At 38.7% G+C, this 18,501-nt stretch overlaps 1 protein-coding gene across 1 annotated transcript in view; it reads left to right on the top strand.

The window, feature by feature from the left end:
* The window catches only part of DBX2 (developing brain homeobox 2), a 47,977-nt gene extending 30,151 nt beyond the window's left edge, over window positions 1–17,826 (top strand). The window contains exons 2-4 of the mRNA XM_029616410.1: window positions 9,482–9,577; window positions 12,588–12,775; window positions 17,508–17,826. Of these exons, the coding sequence (XP_029472270.1) occupies window positions 9,482–9,577; window positions 12,588–12,775; window positions 17,508–17,807 (584 nt within the window). The 3' untranslated portion in view covers window positions 17,808–17,826. The remainder of the gene's footprint in view (window positions 1–9,481; window positions 9,578–12,587; window positions 12,776–17,507) is intronic.
* Window positions 17,827–18,501: the final 675 nt, after the last annotated feature.

Raw genomic sequence — 18,501 nt, 5'->3', positions numbered from 1 at the left:
AATTTTGTGTCATGTCATGTCATTTGGGGGTCAGTTTTCGCTGTTGCCAATGTTTTTCCATTTTTTTTACGTTTCAGGAAAACTGCACACTATATTGCAAATAGTACACACTATGCAGAAACAGTGCACACTAAAAATGATAGAAGAAAATCACAAGCTTTTGTGTTTTTTCTATTGTTTCATTTTGAAAACGATAAGAAATGATATGGGAGTCTCTTGGGGTCCCAAAGCATCCTCAGACTTACAGAGTGATGAAAGGGGAAGTTAGTCCCACAATCCTAGTGTTTCACTGAAGAATTACCATAAGTGTATTAACTATGAAGTTCTGGTTGGAGGAGTCAGATAAAGAACCTGCCAGGCTGGGAAACCTACTTCTGAATTGGTGCTTAGGAAAGATCAGCAGACATCATCTGTATCTGTTCAGGAGTTGTTGTGCAGTTCAGCTACTGGACTAAAGAGATCTGCACACCATAAAGCAGGAACCAATTCATGAGAGGGAAACTATCCAAAGAGTACACTGAGAAGGAATTGTGGAAAGGATTACTGGAGAGAGAGGATATCTGTTACTGTGTATCTATTGACTATGAACTGTAGTTGGCTTTCTGTATGGATTGCATCAGAGGCATACCTAGAGTATTTGACACTTGGGGTGGATACTTCTTTGGCACCCCCCCCTCCAAAAGATATAATTTTCAAATTTCCTAAATATCGCTAAAATATTTCAAAACAGAAGACATATCAAATAATACTAATAAGGATTTTAAAAATCTTCTGTTGTCCATATCTATCATCCTAAGATTGTTGTAGACTGGGGGCACGCATACACACACACAAACACACACATGCACAAACACAATATGCTCCCTCTTTCTCATATACACACATATATGCTTGGTGAAAGACAGAGGGAGCATGTGTGTGTGAGACACACACACACACTTACTTTCTCTATACCTCACACACACACACACTTCCTCTGTGTCTCTCTCACACAAAGACATGCTTCTTCCATCTCTCTCTCACACATACATATTTCCTATCTCTCTTACATCACACACACACACACACACACTTCTTCTCTCTCTCTCTCTTTCTCTCACACACATGCAACATGCACATATGCAAACAAAAACTGAACTGGAAACCACAAGCCAGATTCTGTATGCAGTGCAACAATGGAAAAGCAGAAAATCACTATTTTTCAAAACAATACAATCAAGAAATATACATCAATCAGAATAGTAAAACCATACTAAAAAATATACATTTCAAAACAGCTGATGAATAGAATATTATTCAATAATTAGAAGCTCCTGAACAAATTTTTAAAAATTTCTTAAACATTGATAAAATATTTCAAATCAGCAGACACATAAAATAATACCCAATAATTAAAACTAATAAGGATTTTAAAAATATCCCGCTCTCCATTTATTTTATTTATTTATATATCCTTATATACCGACTTTCAAGTTCATTTCAAGGCGGTTTACAATAAAATTGAGTTGCAGTAGCAAAACTCAAGTAAATACACAAACATATAACATATCCTGATGCTTCTTACATGGCCATTATATAATTAAACTAGAACATATTACAAAATTATCATAGAATCCCACCCATTCATTTATTACTAGTAGAATTACCCTACTTTCTATACATTTGACCCCCTCCTATCTTCCCTATTACTCATAGGTTTATCCATATCTGTCATCCTAAGATTGTTGTAGACTGGGGGCACACATGCATGCACAAACACACAATATGCTCCCTTTCTCTCATACACACACATATATGCTTGGAGAGAGACAGAGGGAGCATGTGTGTGTGTATGTGTGAGACACACACACACACACACACACACACACACACACACACACACACACACACATCCTCTGTACTTCTCTCTCTCTCACACACACGCTTCCTTTGTGTCTCTCTCACACACAGACATGCTTCCTCCATCTTGCTCTCATACACACACACATGCTTCCTCCATCTCTCTCTCTCACACATGCAGACAAATACTGAACTGGAAACCACAAGCCAGATTCTGTATACAGTGCAACAATGGAAAAGCAGAAAATTACTATTCTTCAAAACAATACAATCAAGAAATATACGGTACATCAATCAGAACAGTAAAACCATACTAAAAAAATATACATTTCAAAACAGCTGATGAATAGAATAATATTCAATTAGAAGCTCCTGTACCCATTTTTTTAAATTTTCTAAACATTGATAAAATATTTAAAACAGCAGACATCAAATAACACCAGGTAATTAAAACTAATAAGGATTTTAAAAATCCTCCACTCCCCATACCTGTCACCCTGATATTGTTGTGAACTGGGGCTACACACACACACAGAGACACAAACAAAATATGCTCCCTCTGTCTCTCACTCACACATACACATTTCCTCCGTCTCTCACTCACACATACATGCTTCCTCTGTATCTCTCTCACATGATTCCTGTCTCACCAAGGCACAAACACACACATGCTTCCTCTCTCACCCCCATCCCCGCACAAAGGCACCCACTCATATATATTCACAGGCACACACACATACTCAACTCTTCTATACACTCACCATCTCATACACACAGGCAGCATCTCATATACACACACACACACACATACAGGCATCCTCTCTCTCTCTCAGACACACACACGCCCATTCCCTCTCATACACACACACCCCGCACAGGCTCTCACAGAGATACAGACACATGCAGACACAAACAGGCTCTCACTTATTCACACAAGCTCACACACATTATGGTCACCTGCTGTTTTCAGGCCATGGAGGTATGAGCTTCATCACGGCCCGAGGGCCTCCTGCTATCTTCGGGCCATACGGTCCACCAATCTTCCTGCTTGGGGGGGGGGGGGGTGGGGGAGAAGAAGTGGACGCTGTGCGCTGGCAAGCATGCACATGATTTTTGCACATTCTTCATGGCAGATTTGCTTCAGGTTGTAGAGGTTGGTTGGATGACGCTTATGGACTGCAATTTTCAAATAGTCCCACAGATTCCTAATTGGATTGAGATCTGGACTTTGACTTGGCCATTCTAGAGCATTCACCTTTTTGTTGTTCAGCTACTCGTCTGTTGCATTGGTCTTGTGCTTGGGATCATTGTCTTGGTGTAAGGTGAACTTTCTCCCAAGTTTTAATTTTTTTTTTTATTATTTGTTTATTGAAATTTTAGAATATACAAAGAAATAAACTTTGTGCAGCAACATTTAGAGAGAAAAAAACCCCTAAACTAATACAAATCTGTTCTCTCTATGTAATAGTCAACAATCATGGGTGGGGGGGGGGGAGGGATCAGAAATCAAAAAGGAGAATGAAAAAGAGATAAATATGGTAACTGGTAGTGTGAATTCAATCTTCTAATATAACATGGAATGCAAATTCACTGAATGTTCCTGCAGGATATTCTGGTGATCTGAAGCAACCTTATTAAGCTTAGAAGTTAACCTCCTAACTATAGCCTCCAGCTTTATCTCTCTGACCTGACAAGACTTACGGCTGGATTTTAAATGCCCGGCGTGGATAAATTCCGGCCTTTACCTGCATGGCTGGGCCTTACGTGCACCAGGAAAATTTTCCAAGAGGCTCGGCCACATGCGTAAAGGCCGGTACGTGCTCAAGTGCCAGGCCTCTTGGAAGGGGTGGGCCTGTGGGCGGGGCAGGGGGCAGGCTGGGACAGCGGCATTCATCGCTGTCCCAGAGCCTAACGCACCAACTTACTTCCTCGCAACTTACTTCCGGTTGGGCCCTGAAGTAAGTTCGAGGAAAAAACAAAAAAAGGGAAAAAGGTAGGAATTAGGGGTAGGAGAGGGGACGGGGAAGGGAGGTTAGGATAGGGGGTAGGGAACTGGGGAAGGCCAGAATGCATCGCTGCGTGAAGTTTTCCTAAATCCTCCCCCTCTTGAGCGTGCGGATTAGAAAATCTACCTGTTAGCTGGGTAAGTCATCCAATTAACTCTGAATATTGGAGTTAGCTGGTAAACTTAGCCGGCTAACTCAACTCCTCCTAGTTACACCCCTGGAATGCTCCTAAATTATCCAGCTAAATTCTAGCCACGTAATAAATTAGGATATGTGCCCAAATATTCATTTAGGTCGCTAACTTCTGCGTTAGCCAGCTAAATGCTTTTGAATATGGACCTTTTTATTTATATAACACAGTAAAAGAAAATACATTGTGGTACATGATAAAAAGCATTCACAAAGACAAATATGTCAACAGAATGATGATAATAATGTAACTTTAAACTATAAAGAGATTGATCTGCAAAATCACGTGCAAGACAGGATTCAATATATGTTTCTGGACTAGGCAGGCAGCTAAGTAGTAAACATATTAAAAAATAATTATAATCAGGTACCACCCATTTATAATATCTTTTATAACAATTCCATATATAATCAAACTTAAAACATTTCAAACTTCAGGGCTTAGACGAGTTGGTCAAGATCAGAAACAATTTAACATTGGTTTTTTCAGTAGTCAAAACATGGGGTAAATTTCCAAAAGGTAGCAATGGTAAGCTTTGCTACAAGAAAGAGTTGTGTGACTAATAGCTTATGTCTGGATGGAATTAATGATCCCTCCAATCTCCCAAGTAGCCCCAAAAGTGGCGTTAGATTCATAGGTAATTCAATAATGTCTGAGATTTCTTGTGTTACCTTTTCCCAGAAAACCCGACACTACCTAAAGTTTTTTCTTTTTTTAATGATATGCAATTTTTAAAAAGTTATGGCTATACTTATGATAGAAATTGATAATTAAGGGGACAATTTTCAAAAGAATTTATGCACATAAAATGCATTTTTATGCATATACATAGGCTTTTTGAACATTACCCCGAGGCTTTATCCATAAACATATGTGTATAAGCAATTTCATGATTACTTTTATGCACACTTGAAAGAGGCATTTCCAAAATATGCATGCAAAAGTTTGCATGAACATTTACTGCATCTTACATGTTTAAATATGTGCATCTATAACATCTAAATGCACATATAGTCCTGTTAATTGTCAAAGCAAATTTACGCATATAAATCCACTTTGAATATTTGGACTGAAGTTCATGTATACTTTGTATAGATTTGCTTCAACCTTAAGCATTTGTTATAAAATTGGGTTCCCAATGCTCATCAGAGAAAGGAGATACATCTATAATCCATTTGATGACTAACTGCAAATAAGTTTTAAAACATTCTCTCCCCATAATCAAGAAGGGAGAATCATTATATATTCCATTTATTCCATAAATGGCAATGTGTTTTCTAAACTAACACATGGGACTTGTTTCTAAAAGATTCTTAAACTACATGAGATCTTCAAGGTTGTTGTGATGCTGCTCGCAGAGCCCATCCTGCTCGCAGCCTCTCATCTTGCCCCGGTCTGACCGGCGCCTGACACCGCCACACCGCTGCCACCCTGGACCGCCACTGCTGCCGCGCTAACGTGGCCTAGCCACTGCCGACGCCATGCTCTTCACTGCATGGAGCTGCCGCTGGGATGTTTCTCCTTTGTGGCTGGGAAGCCGCCGTCATCTCTGCTCATCTTTGTGGCCCTGGAGCCACCGCCAGGATGCCTCTTTTTTTTTTTTTCAATTTACTATTTATTAACTTTTCCAATGATAACAAAATACATTAAAATGAAAATGTGTAGCATAACACAGACATATCTTACTCTCAAGTAGACAAAAATGAGAGATAAAATAAATAATGCAAATAAATTAAATGACAATGACCAAAAACAATCATATAAACTTGATAACAAAGGATGAAAATTTATTTAGCTAATAGAACTGACAACCAGTAAGACTGATGTCTAAAGTCAAGTTTTGAAGGCTCTAGAGAAAAGCCAAACTAAGGACCGGAATTTAAAAAGGTTACGTGTGTAACAGGTCTTACGCATGCCGGGCCTATTTTAAAAAGGCCTGGTGACGAGCGTAAAGCCTCGGGACGCGTGTAAGTAGTGCTGAATATTGTCCTTTACGTGAATGTAAGGTACCTGGAATAGGTGGAGACATTTCTGGGGGCAGGGTCAAAGAGGTGATTTGGACTTATGTGTATGCTTTTGGTTTTTCAAAAGTATGCATTTATATTTTCTCAAAATTTCTCCTCACTGAAATTAGCAGGCAAATTGTGTGTGGGTACTTTTGATGGAATAATTTTCAAAGTAAACATATGCATGTAAGTTCATTTTGAAAACTGGTATAACTGATACACATATTTGTCTACTTTTATAAAATTACATCAGTAATTTTTACCAACTCACATTCTATTTAGTGCAAATTGTATTGCACAGGCCATTAAAACTTCTTATTGTGCTTGTGGTCCCTGGAGTGCAATAACAGATAGAGTGAAGTGATGTATAGAGGAAATTATTTAACAGATATTTCTATACTAGTCAATGCATCCTATCACATTGCATTCATTATGAATCCAAGTTTCTACTTGAATGTTCCCCTTTTCTTTTTTACAGAAATTGATATAGCTGTATCTGTGATAGCTAAATTATAAAAATCCATATGATGCCCTACTGAACAATGCAGTACTTGGTCAATTCAAAACCTTTAAGCATCCTAATATCCCTTCCTTTTCCTCTTGTTTAGCTTATATATCATTTAAATGGATGCTTCCTGAAGTATAATTTAAAAACGTTATGCTTGTAAAAGTTACACTGAAATAGTAGTTCCAATTTAAAAGTTGATTTGCTATAAATTGGGATTTCATCCCACTGTAAAGTGAGAGACTGTCACAGCCTTCTCTCCTTCCATTTTGAGGTGTGCTAAGCTCTGACTTCCTCACACTGAGGATACCAAAGAATACAGAGGAAGAGAAAAAACACACAGGTGGTTTCGCTTATGGTCCTTAAATACTTCCAAAAACTGAACCCTTCCCATAAATTTTGTTAGTGTACTTTTAAACCTATTAAATACATATGACATTTTTAAAAATCTCTTTTTCAGAATTGTCAAATGTATCGGTGGTGCGCTGCCTTATACTGTACATATGCTAGCAAAGGTATGTAGCAGTTATTAGGTTAGGTTTACCGAAGCAAAGATTTAATTTTTTTCATTTGGCTTCCAGCATAATCAGAACCAGCCTCTGGTGAGCTAGGGTACCACGTTTCTTTATTCCCAGCTACCCAGATATTTCCCCCTTATTTTACATGCCCTTTCAACTCAGCCCAAACACTGCAGTGAAAATGCTTGGCCGGGCGCCATGCACTGGAACTCTTTCTAGAATCCTTCAATCGTATGCCCTAAATCTGGTCACAAGGTGTCACAATTGTGAGATGACCTTGGGCTTCCTCAGCCCCTTCCCCCTTCTCTCAGGGACTGTGAATGCTGCCTTCATGACATCCCTAGCCCAGTTGACATGGGAGAGTTGGAGACCGGGCCAGGGAATTGAGCCCGGGTACTTCGCATGACACTGCCACTGAGGCACCCATCTGGCCTCTGCTGATACTTGCGAAACAGAAAAAGATAACAAGCAACAACTGAAACAGGGAGAAGATGGGTAAAGCTCAATCAAAAAGCTAGGGCAACATTGAAATGGAGCAACAGCAAGATAAACCCTGGTGGCATTGCTGTATCTTATGTATTTAATGTATGTTATTTACTTATAAGCATTTGATATTCTGCTTTTTCTTAATGCTAGGCCCATATGGACTCTTAACTCACATCTGTGCCATTTGACATCTGGAATATGAAAGTAAACCACAACTTCAGGTTCAGAGAAGTCACTGTTTTATTCTGCTGCTTAGCAGTTAGTCGGTAGCTTTCATTTATGAAAATGTATCTGATATAATGATGAACAAATTGTAACATGCTCTGTTTAATTATTTATTAAAATGTCATTTTTTCTGAATTGAATCTTACAGCTTGCAGTATTTGTGATTATCCTGCAAAGTGGCATGGGCTAGAAAGAAATAAATACAGTGCTATTCTATGATATCTTCTTTAAAAGCAGGAAAGTTGCCCGGGGAAAGTGACCCAGACTACGTATTCAGCAGAACTGACCCAGATCAGTGCTCTGCTGAATATGCCCAGATGAAGTTATCTGGATAACTTTAGGGTAGGCATTTATCTGATCGGGCTTACTTTTCCAATTTTGCCCGGACAGCACTGAATTACCAGCACTGCCTAGACAAAGTGAAACCGTGCCCTGGGAACTCTCCCAGCACTGCCTCTTCTTATCCAGGAAAATTTTGTTCAGGTAATGAGTTGCCCAGTTAAAATTTTGCCAGGGAGTGAGAGGGAATATTAAAATCTCAAGTTTTGTCCTGCTAACTTCCAATGTTAGCCAGACAAACCCTTTGATTATTGACTTCTAAGTATTGCTTCATAATCATGGCCCTGCTGTAATTCCTTTGAAAACAAGATCAAATGTAAACAGCGTGATTAATGAAACAGTGTTTTATGTGTGTGAGTGGAGGTTCCAGTACTCCAAAGGGAATACATTTCAAAATGTAGTGTAACATTTTCTATAACTAAGAACAAATGGTCATCCATGAACTTAAAATAATGTATGCACCTGTTTTGGGGTTCATCTAAAATGTTAAAAGTGTAATTATAATGTAGTGATAGATTGACTGTATTTTATATCACACAATATAGTTGTATTTCAATATGGACTTCCTAGTGTTTGCTAACAGTTATTGTCATGTATAGAGGAGCTTCACAGTGGGTTTTCAACCCAGAGAATATATTGTTTAAATGCCACATTCATAGACAATTATTGCTAAATTGAGTTCCATTTTGTTTTGCTTATGTACTGGTATTGTTTTAAAAAATGAAATAAATTATTGCATTATAAGCCTTACATTTGCTCAATAGTGTCTTGTGTTCTAGCCAAAAATACATTTGGAATATTTTTTTTATCTAGCCATCCAATCTATCTTTCTTTTCACTAGTGTATTATAGAAAATAATGCAGGGAACAGAGAATTATGTGTGGTACTTTTGAAATAGTGCAGATATTTTTGCTATGTTATTCAAACTTTCTGAAAGTATTGTGCTCACACACAATAGATTTTATATATTTACAGATGTTCAAATTGAAAATTCTTGCTGTATTATCAAAATTAAGTACATATTTAATAAACTGGACATTTGAATTGTACACCCTAATCATACTTGAATATCTGTTTCCTCAATGCCCCAATTCAAAAAATGAGTTGTATAATATCAAATGGTATAAATACTATGGAATAAACAAACATTTATTTAGAATTTTATTCCTTGGAATCTTAAATGTGTGGCTTTAATATATTATAATTTAAATAATCAATATCTACAAAGTAGCCCATGGGATTAATTGCCTAATAAAATATGTTAATGCTTAATTTACCAGTTGCCTGGTAGAAAATATGATGTATATAAATGTATCAATATGAAGAGAAAAAATGGTTAACCTATGAAATCAATATTTTATCTTCAGCTATTTCCAAGCATTTCTTTCTGAGAACCCCACCATTCTATTCAGCGTGCTGCGGTGGGTCCTGTCCGCACCCTGCCTCCCCCACTGCTTTTCCAAGTAAGTTTTTATGCTTCATCAGTAATGCTTGAGTTGTTTTGTAAACCAAAGCAGCAGGATTTAATGTGTTCTGGAAAACTAATTGGTGATGCAATGGCAAGGAGCTAATTCCTAAGTAAAACCACAGCAGTGCCATTCAGTGGGGCATCCAAAGATTCATCAGACTTCAGCGCTCCAAGCAATTGTGAAAGCTTTCGAATGTCATTCAGGTCCCTGGACCAGCTCACGAAAGAAAGCGCCTTGTTTTTGCTTTCTATTAAACATCTTTATGAAGCAATGCAGGTCTTTCACTTTACAGATATCCATTTCAAAATGTTACCTTTCAAAAGGAGTGGCATAATAATTAATAGTCCAAAAACATGAGTGAAAAAACATGTAAGTCTGAATTAGAAGATGAACACCACATCTTACATATTTATTTTCATATTTAAGGATAGCACATAAAATGAAAAAAGTTTTAATAAAATGTGGTAGGTTTTTGGCATAATTTGGCTCCTGTTTTAAGACCCAATATCTGTAGTACATTTTTCTCACAGTGGTTAAATTAATGGAACTCTACAGTTAATCTCAAATTTTAGGTGTTATCCAAAATTCATTGCTAAGTCTTTATGAAACATACGATGATAAGAAATCTGGACTTGGGACCATGAGATCAGAACTGCAATCATCTGTTTTTATGTATCCCTTGATGAGTTACTTAACATTAGAAGTGTTTCTGGTAACTTTTGGAAGTTGAAATTCGGTGATTTCATAGCATACATTTATAAAAAAAAAAAAAAAAGTTGCATGCGCATTAGTGCTGACTGTGTGCATGTGTTTCATGAATGTTTCAGAAAAGCAGTTGCTAAGCAGAATGATTCTTGACAAGTGAGGCAGCAAATGCTGGCAGTTTAATGAGCTGCAAGTTTCGGAGCACCCTCTTTAGGGGGCTGACACTTTCCCACAGAGCATTTTACATGGCCTGGGCCTCATCACAATGGGTGACAGCACCATGACCAATCACCACTTTCACTTTACTCATCCACACGCGACCTCATCACAATTTTTCACTGTGCAGATGAACTTTAGGAACCATTTTCGAATGAAAAGGCCCGGACAAGGGTCAGTTGCCCTTTTGTATGGTCATAATGCAGATCTCTGTGTGCCAGTCTTTTCTCCTGTCTCACATTCCAAGTGGAATTCTGCACACCATTTAAAACACTTGACTGAAAAATAAAGCAGTGAATGAAATTGACTTTTATAGACTCATTCTAGCTCATCTTCCCATATAACTATGTCTACCTGAAAGGGGATTTAGTGGATGAGCTCAGTGTATACAGGGGCTTGCTGAATACATACAGCCCATTATCAACTGTGGGGATTGTTTATTAACCAGGACTGATATGTTACTATTTTGGAAGTGACCTATTAATTGTCCATTTAACTAGAATGTATTGAATTCAAATGAAAAAAATAGAAGCCGTGACTAAACTCTTTACTCGCTCCTTCAAGGTGGTCTAACAGGAAAGTAATTGAAGATTGTTGCACAGATTAAGAAGACATTTATCACCATACATGAGGAAAGGATATATATAATGAAAAAAACGTATACTCAGATTAATATAATATTACATAGACCATAATCTATATATCAATCTGCTTATTTACATTTCAGGAAAATAACATACTTAATTGTGCATTGTTTTGTCTACTTCTTAAGTTACTAATAACAAATAGATTAGCAATATAAGAAACAAGGAATAATCCCTCGGGTGGGCTAATAGGTATAAGGTCCCTGTAGTCTCTCAGTAAAAATGATAATTTAACCCATGCTGTAATTGAGAGATTATATTACTCCAGTGTGCATTTTTTGTTTATGACAATCAAAAGATATGAGAATGTCTAGATAAACACCGAGTATCTATAGGTTGGAGAAGAGGAAAGAGTATCTGTAGGATCTATTGGAGCCTCACTGTGATAATGTAATATGAAATACTTTTGAACATCCTTACTTTTCAGTTTAGCTGGCAATAACCCTCCTTTCTCTACAGGGTGATAATAGTAATGTTGCTGATATGTACACTATTTATGTTAACTGCACTTTTGTCATGGAAGTTTTTTTCAGAGTTTTTCTGAGAAATTGTACAGTTTAACAGATACTGAAACATATTTCAACAGGGAGATCTGATTAACAGTAATTTAACTCAATATGTTATTGATGTCCTGCTAAACCATCAGTTTATGGGTATTGTTACGTAAGAAGACTATTACATTATACCCATAATGGACGGTGCATTATGCAGTTTTATAGAGGTAGAGATGTCTAAACAAATGTGCTATATCAAATTCCCATCTCTTTCTTCAGAGACAGTTTAATTGTTACTATTAGGAGGAAGTATAGCAGCACAATCAGGAAACTTCTAGCTGTTGCTTGATATCATTCCTGCTTTGCTAAAATAATGAAAAGATGTTCCATATGCTAAAAACAGTACTGCAAACACATTTTTTAAATTAATTAAAGCAGTAGTTTAGACCAAGCAAAAATATTCAGGTTCCTTTTGTCTTTCTAATTTGTATTCCAATTTTGAAATTTTAATTCTTACCTTGCTCGGTATTGTCAAAGCAACACAAAAATGCTGCACTATTAATTGTCATCAGAAACTTGATATATTGTAGAGCAGTTACTGGTTGCTGGAAAGTCACAAATGAGTGCAAGAGGACTTATAATTCATAAAATCCTGATTAAAGAGTATAGTCATATTGTGGATGTTTGTTAAACTCGAATGATATGCCCCAGTTCTTATATCAGAAAACCAAAGTTAGCTTTCATTTTACACTATTAATATTTACAGAATTTGCACTGTTGGTTAAAGTTCTGCTTTGGAGTCAAGTGGTAGGTCCTAAGATTTTGTTACTGGCCTTCAACTAGTCCTAAATAAAAAAAAAAAAAGACTGATACCAATGGTTGGTTATATTGTACATGATATAGAATTCTCAAGTATGTCTCTCATGTGATTTTCATTGTTATTAGGAGAAGAGAATGTGCTGTCACTGTTGACCCATGATTCAAATTCTAAAGCACGCAGAGGTATTCTGAGAAGAGCAGTTTTTTCTGAGGAACAGAGGAAGGCATTGGAGAAAATGTTCCAGAAGCAAAAGTATATCAGCAAAATAGACAGAAAAAAGCTTGCTATCAATCTGGGACTGAAGGAGTCTCAGGTATAGTACTAGAGCTTGTCTTTAAAGCGTCTCATCTCTGAAGTAGTATAACTATGTTAAAAGTGACTAAGCCTAAGAAAAGGGGTACCTAGGGAAGGGAGGCTACTGTAACATGTCACCGACTACAGGACAATGCTCCACGGTCAGCGTCCTGTACCTCTTGATCCCAGGTCCAGAGTAGTGTCCTGCAATCTTCCAGGGTTACCCGGCAGGGCTTCCGGCATCCTGCTCCTCCATAGCATCTGGCTGCTCTGAAACTACCCTTTGATAGAGATGTGAATCGGAACCAGAATCGGTTCGGATTTCAGTTCCAATTCACATCTCTATAGATGTGAATCGGAACCAGAATCGGGTCGGATTTCAGTTCCGATTCACATCTCTACCCTCTGAGGGTCTTGCTGCTGGCATAACCCTGCTGCACCACGTTGGTGTTCTGTCTGCCACTCTGGATTGCTGTTATAGCCCATACTCTACAACTTGGAGAACATAAGAACATATGAACATAAGATATACCATACTGGGTCAGAACAAGGGTTCATCACGCCATGTATTCTGTTTCCCATGCTACTAGTGCAGGCAGCAAGCAGTGGCTATTCCCTATTGCTTAATATCAGTTTATGGACTTCTCCTCCAGGAGCTTATCCAAACCTTTTTTAAACCCAGCTACACTAACTGCCTTAACCACATCATCTGGCAATGAATTCCAGAGCTTAAATTGTGCGTTAAGTGAAAAAGAATTTTTAAAAATGTGTTTTTAATGTGCAGCTTTCTAACTTCATGTAGTGCCCCCTACTCCTTGTAGTATCCAAAATAGTAAATAATTGATTCACATTTACCCATTCAAGTCCTTTCATGATTTTGTAGACCTCTATCATATCCCCCCTCAGCCGTCTCTTCTCCAAGCTGAACAGCCCTAACCTCTTTAGCCTTTCCTCATAGAGGAGCCATTCCATGCCCTTTATCATTTTGGTCTTGCTGCCACTCTGCCTTCCTGCCATACCCCATGCAGACGGGAGGGAAGGGAACTTCCCTATCTCCCTTGCCTAACCTTCTTTACCTTTCTCCTCTTCACCCCAACCCCTAACCTCTACCCTCTACCTAGCTACCTGAAAACTTTTTATTTTTCTAATTTACTTCTCCTCCCGAGCACAAGTAGTTTCCTTAATGGAGCAGACTGGGAGGGAACTGGGGAAAGCCCGATTGCGCCTCCGCGCGTAATTTACTAAATTTCACCCGCCCTGCATGCCCCGCCCGCACATGCTTACGTGGATCTTAAAATCTGGCATGCATGTGTGCATGGCCAACAGGTTTTATAACATGTGCGTGTCGGCATGTGCATGTTATAAAATCAGCTTGCCCATCTGCACTCGCCGGGAACAGTACGCACATGGACGTGCGCAATCCTTTTAAAATCTACCCCTTAGCTATAGACACATGAGGCCCATGCCCCGGGTCTGCTCTGAGGTGCTCCGAGTCTGAGCTCTCACCTCCCCAAGCTTGATTTTGTTCCTGCCCCTGCCCTGCTGTTTTCCCCCTCACGTTCTTCTGTTCATGTCCTGCCTGTTATAGAAGTTGAGCTTCTTCCTGCGACACTGGCAACTTCTCTTTTAAATAAATAAATGCATTTCAAAAAACCTGGACTAAGGTTAATAGGAGAGGGATAACAATTAATAGTATATATTTCATTGGTAAATCCTAAGGTCCAAAGTCCTGAAGAAAGAGGATGTCTTTTAACTTTTTGTGAAAGAACAAATAATCACTTTCTTCCCTAAGCATCAAGTTTTCTATTGCAGGGTCCACATATTGGACCCAGCAATAGAAAACAATTTGGAACTTGTTTCTACAAGGTGGGCCTCTTTATGAGAAGGAAGGGAAAAAAAGGCTTTCCCTGAGGAATTTAGGTACTTGAAGTCCATTTTTCTAAAATGGACTTCAAGTACTATGGGATTTCACTACGTATGGCCCTTAAATATTAGTGCAAGACTTTAAAATGTAATTGATGATTTTCATTGCAGGAGTGATCTGATCATAGTATCAATACCCCATAATGAGGCAACAGCTGCATTCTAGAAAAGCTGGAGGGCATAGGTTAGAGAATATAGAAGCCCTAAAAATATGGAATTGAAATAATCTAGCCAGCTTAATATCAATGCTTACATAACTGATCTCATATTGGAAAACTGAAGAAAATATTTCAGTCTCCTTACAAGTCTCAGTTTATAGAAGGCAGATCAGGCCACAGATCTGATATGAGATGTCAGCGAAAGCTTAACATCCAAAATGACACATAGGTTTCTTATCTCTATCTGAAAGGGTTAAAAGATCTCCCCTAAATATAGTGGGTTTGACATATCAAGAGCTAAGGTACAACTAATCCAGTATTCTTCACAGTAAGCAGAAATCTGTTCTTTCTCATCCACAAATTAACTGCACCAGAGGTTGCTAACTCCAGACCTCATGTGATTGGTTTTCAGGATATCTACAATTAATTTGCATGATATATAGTTGCATACAATGAGTCAGGGCATACAAATCTGTCTCATGCATATTCACTGTGGATATCATGAAAATCAGGCTTGTTTGTGACTCTAACCAGAGTTGGCTACCCCTGAACTACACTAATGCATAGCATTAGGGAAAAAAAAGCTAGATCAGAGCTGAAAAATAAGAACCAATGGAACATTATTAGGATATCTTCTGTAGTTAATTCCGAAAGAGGTCAGCAATTTCCAATTGGCTGCATATATATATATATTGAACAAAACTGGGGAAAGAGCAGACCACCAAGAGATGCCTGAGGTAAGTAGTTTCCACTAGTAAAGCGTTAATAATAATGAATAGTGGAGGATATGTGGAGTATACCTCCTTAAAAGCCCGGGACCAGCATTTATCCTGGTCCAGCTTAAGCCACAGTTAGGAAGGGAGATTCACTCTGGGAGCGTTCTCCTTAGAAGGGGATAAGAAGCTAGGCCCAGGGAGAACACAGGGCCCCAGGGAAGAGAAGGAGCCTAGGGAAGGCCAATATTGCTTTCTTTTGAGAACTGCTAAGGTAAGCAGAGCTGCTTTTGTTACATTTTTTTTCTGTGATTAATAAAAACCTTATGAGAAAACAGCCAGAGTCCTGTCACGGGCTTGGGGGGGGGGGGGGGGTGGAAACTGAGGATGCTGACTGACAGGCCAAGATGCCATACCAACTCATGATGCGTAAACAGGGTTGGGTATTTAAGGTCAAGCCAGGTGAGGTTCGAGCAGAGTTGGAGGTCAGGCCCAGAGGATTTTAGAAAAATACACTTGGCAACGCAATCGGGCCTCCCCCAGTTCTCTCCCAGTCTGCTCCAATTAAAGAACGGACTAGGAGGGAACTTTCCTATCTCTAACCCTACCCTTCCTACCTCTTCCCCTCTCTTCCCTGGCCACTACACCTACCCTAACTAACCTGTTTTTTTTATTTTTAAACTTACCTGCTTCTCTGAGCAGTAGTGAGTTCAGCACGCGTGCTTCCCCGGGGACAAATTGCATTACAGCTGTTTCGGGCATATCGCACAGCTTAACGCCAGGAGAAAAGGTGTAGTTATTTCTGATATTGCCCCTCATTTTCATTAATCCCGCCCAATCCCCCTCCCCAATCCCACCCCTTCAAAAAATGTGCATTCGCGCCATGCGGTAACATAACTATCGCATGCGTTAACGCATTATTGCGTGCATTAACGCCACAACGTATTTTGATCTGGCTAACTTACTCAGCTGGATAGTGGCTGAATTTTGGCCTCTACATCTACTTTGATTTATACAGCATGTGAAGGAAGAGTGAGGTTAACAAAAAAAGAAACATTTCTCGCAGGAATGCCAGGCCTCATCCAAAAAAAAAAAGTCACTATTGGGTAGGGGTGTGCATTCGGATTGACCGCATTAGTAAAACGCAACTCATATTTTTTTTTTACTTAAAAAATTGATTCGACATAAACGATCGGATTTCCCACATATCGAACATAGATATGTTCGATATGTGGGAAATCGCGATTGTTGAGCCAAAATAAAAATTTAAACCCCCTCACCCTCCTTAATCCCCCCCCCAGACTTACCACAACTCCCTGGTGATCGAGCGAGGAGTGAGGACGCCATTTCTGCAATCCTTGGCGAGAAGCATGTGACGTCGGCGGCACGTCTGAGTGACGCGGCGCCACGTGATTCCCGGCAAGTTCGCGCCGGACAGCTCGTTCGGCCCAAAAAGAACTTTTGGCCAGCTTGAGGGGGTCAGGAGGCCCCCCCAAGCTGGCCAAAAGTTCTTTTTGGGCCGAACGAGCCGTCCGGCGCGAACTCACCGGGAATCACGTGACGCCACGTCACTCGACGTGCCACCGACGTCACATGCTTCTCGCCAAGGATTGCAGAAATGACGTCCTCACTCCTCGCTCGATCACCAGGGAGTTGTGGTAAGTCTGGGGGGGGATTAAGGAGGGTGAGGGGGTTTAAATTTTTTTTTTGCACATATGTACATATACCCAACTCATTGGATTTTTTTTATGTCCATATTGGCCGCAAGTGGGACCCCCTTTCGGACATAAAAAATATGAACATAAAATTTTGCTCTGCACATCCCTACTATTGGGCACGCAAGCGATAGTTCCTATTCAATAATTATTGTGAGTGGGATTTATACAAGTGAAAAAATAAGATATGATAGCATTCATGGACTATGTAGAAGAAAAAACTTTTCTAAATCTGCCAACAGGTGAAAATTTGGTTTCAAAATAGAAGGATGAAATGGAGGAACTGCAAAGAAAAAGAAGTCCTTTCCCATCGGTGCCTGCAGGAGGAAGAACATCAGGAAAACAAGCTCTCAAGAATGACCCTGGGCTTCCCTTCCCCCTGTCCATCGGCAAAGGAAACAGTGAAACAGCAGCCCAGCTCCAAGAAGAGGGATAATCCATTAGCGTTCCCAGAAAGACTGAACTATAGCAGTACAGTGCAGTCACCTCTAAAAGCAGATTTGCTTAAGAATCACAATGCGTTGTATTTATATCCTGAATAAAAGTCAACGGAACACAATGTATGAGCTTAATAATTTTCTATAAATTCTAAGATGGTAAATTAAAAATGGAAGCTTCTCAAAGTTTATATATCCTGATGTATGAAGCTATATTCTCTCAATCAATGCAATCTAACACCTTTAAAGTAATACAGACTAATGCATTAATAAATATTCTCCAATATGCTATCATCTCTCCTTTTTATCCAATAAATACAAGAGATGCAGTTAGTAAAGTGAAATGCTAAGATTTCTATATGTACATTGAAACTAAAATTAAACCGGGATCCAGATCTATTCTGTGTTCATTCAGAGATAAGGACTGTTTTACAATGTTAAACTATTCATTAATCAGATCATTTATTTTCTCTTGGATGTTTGATGGTTTCACTTTCTCTATTGCTTGTTGCAAGACTATAACAATTGAAAATGAATATTTTTCATTCTTTGTTGATGTCAGCAATTAAATAGTTTAACAAGGTAGCTACATTATTTTGAAATGAAATGAAAAAAAAAAGATATAAAATTTCTGTACTGACACCTTCATGGTTTTCTTTGTATTAATTATTGCATATAAAATATGACCAATATATTTCCAGTTTGCAGGGCTTTTTCAAAAAATTGATTTCCAATTTATAACCCTCAAAGTCATTTTCATTTATTTCTCATCTTCTTCGTGGCACAATACTGCTGCGTT

Source organism: Rhinatrema bivittatum, chromosome 9 (genome assembly GCF_901001135.1).
Source record: "Rhinatrema bivittatum chromosome 9, aRhiBiv1.1, whole genome shotgun sequence".
In the NCBI taxonomy this organism is placed as follows: Eukaryota; Metazoa; Chordata; class Amphibia; order Gymnophiona; family Rhinatrematidae; genus Rhinatrema; species Rhinatrema bivittatum.
This window is presented reverse-complemented; position numbering and strand designations above follow the sequence as displayed.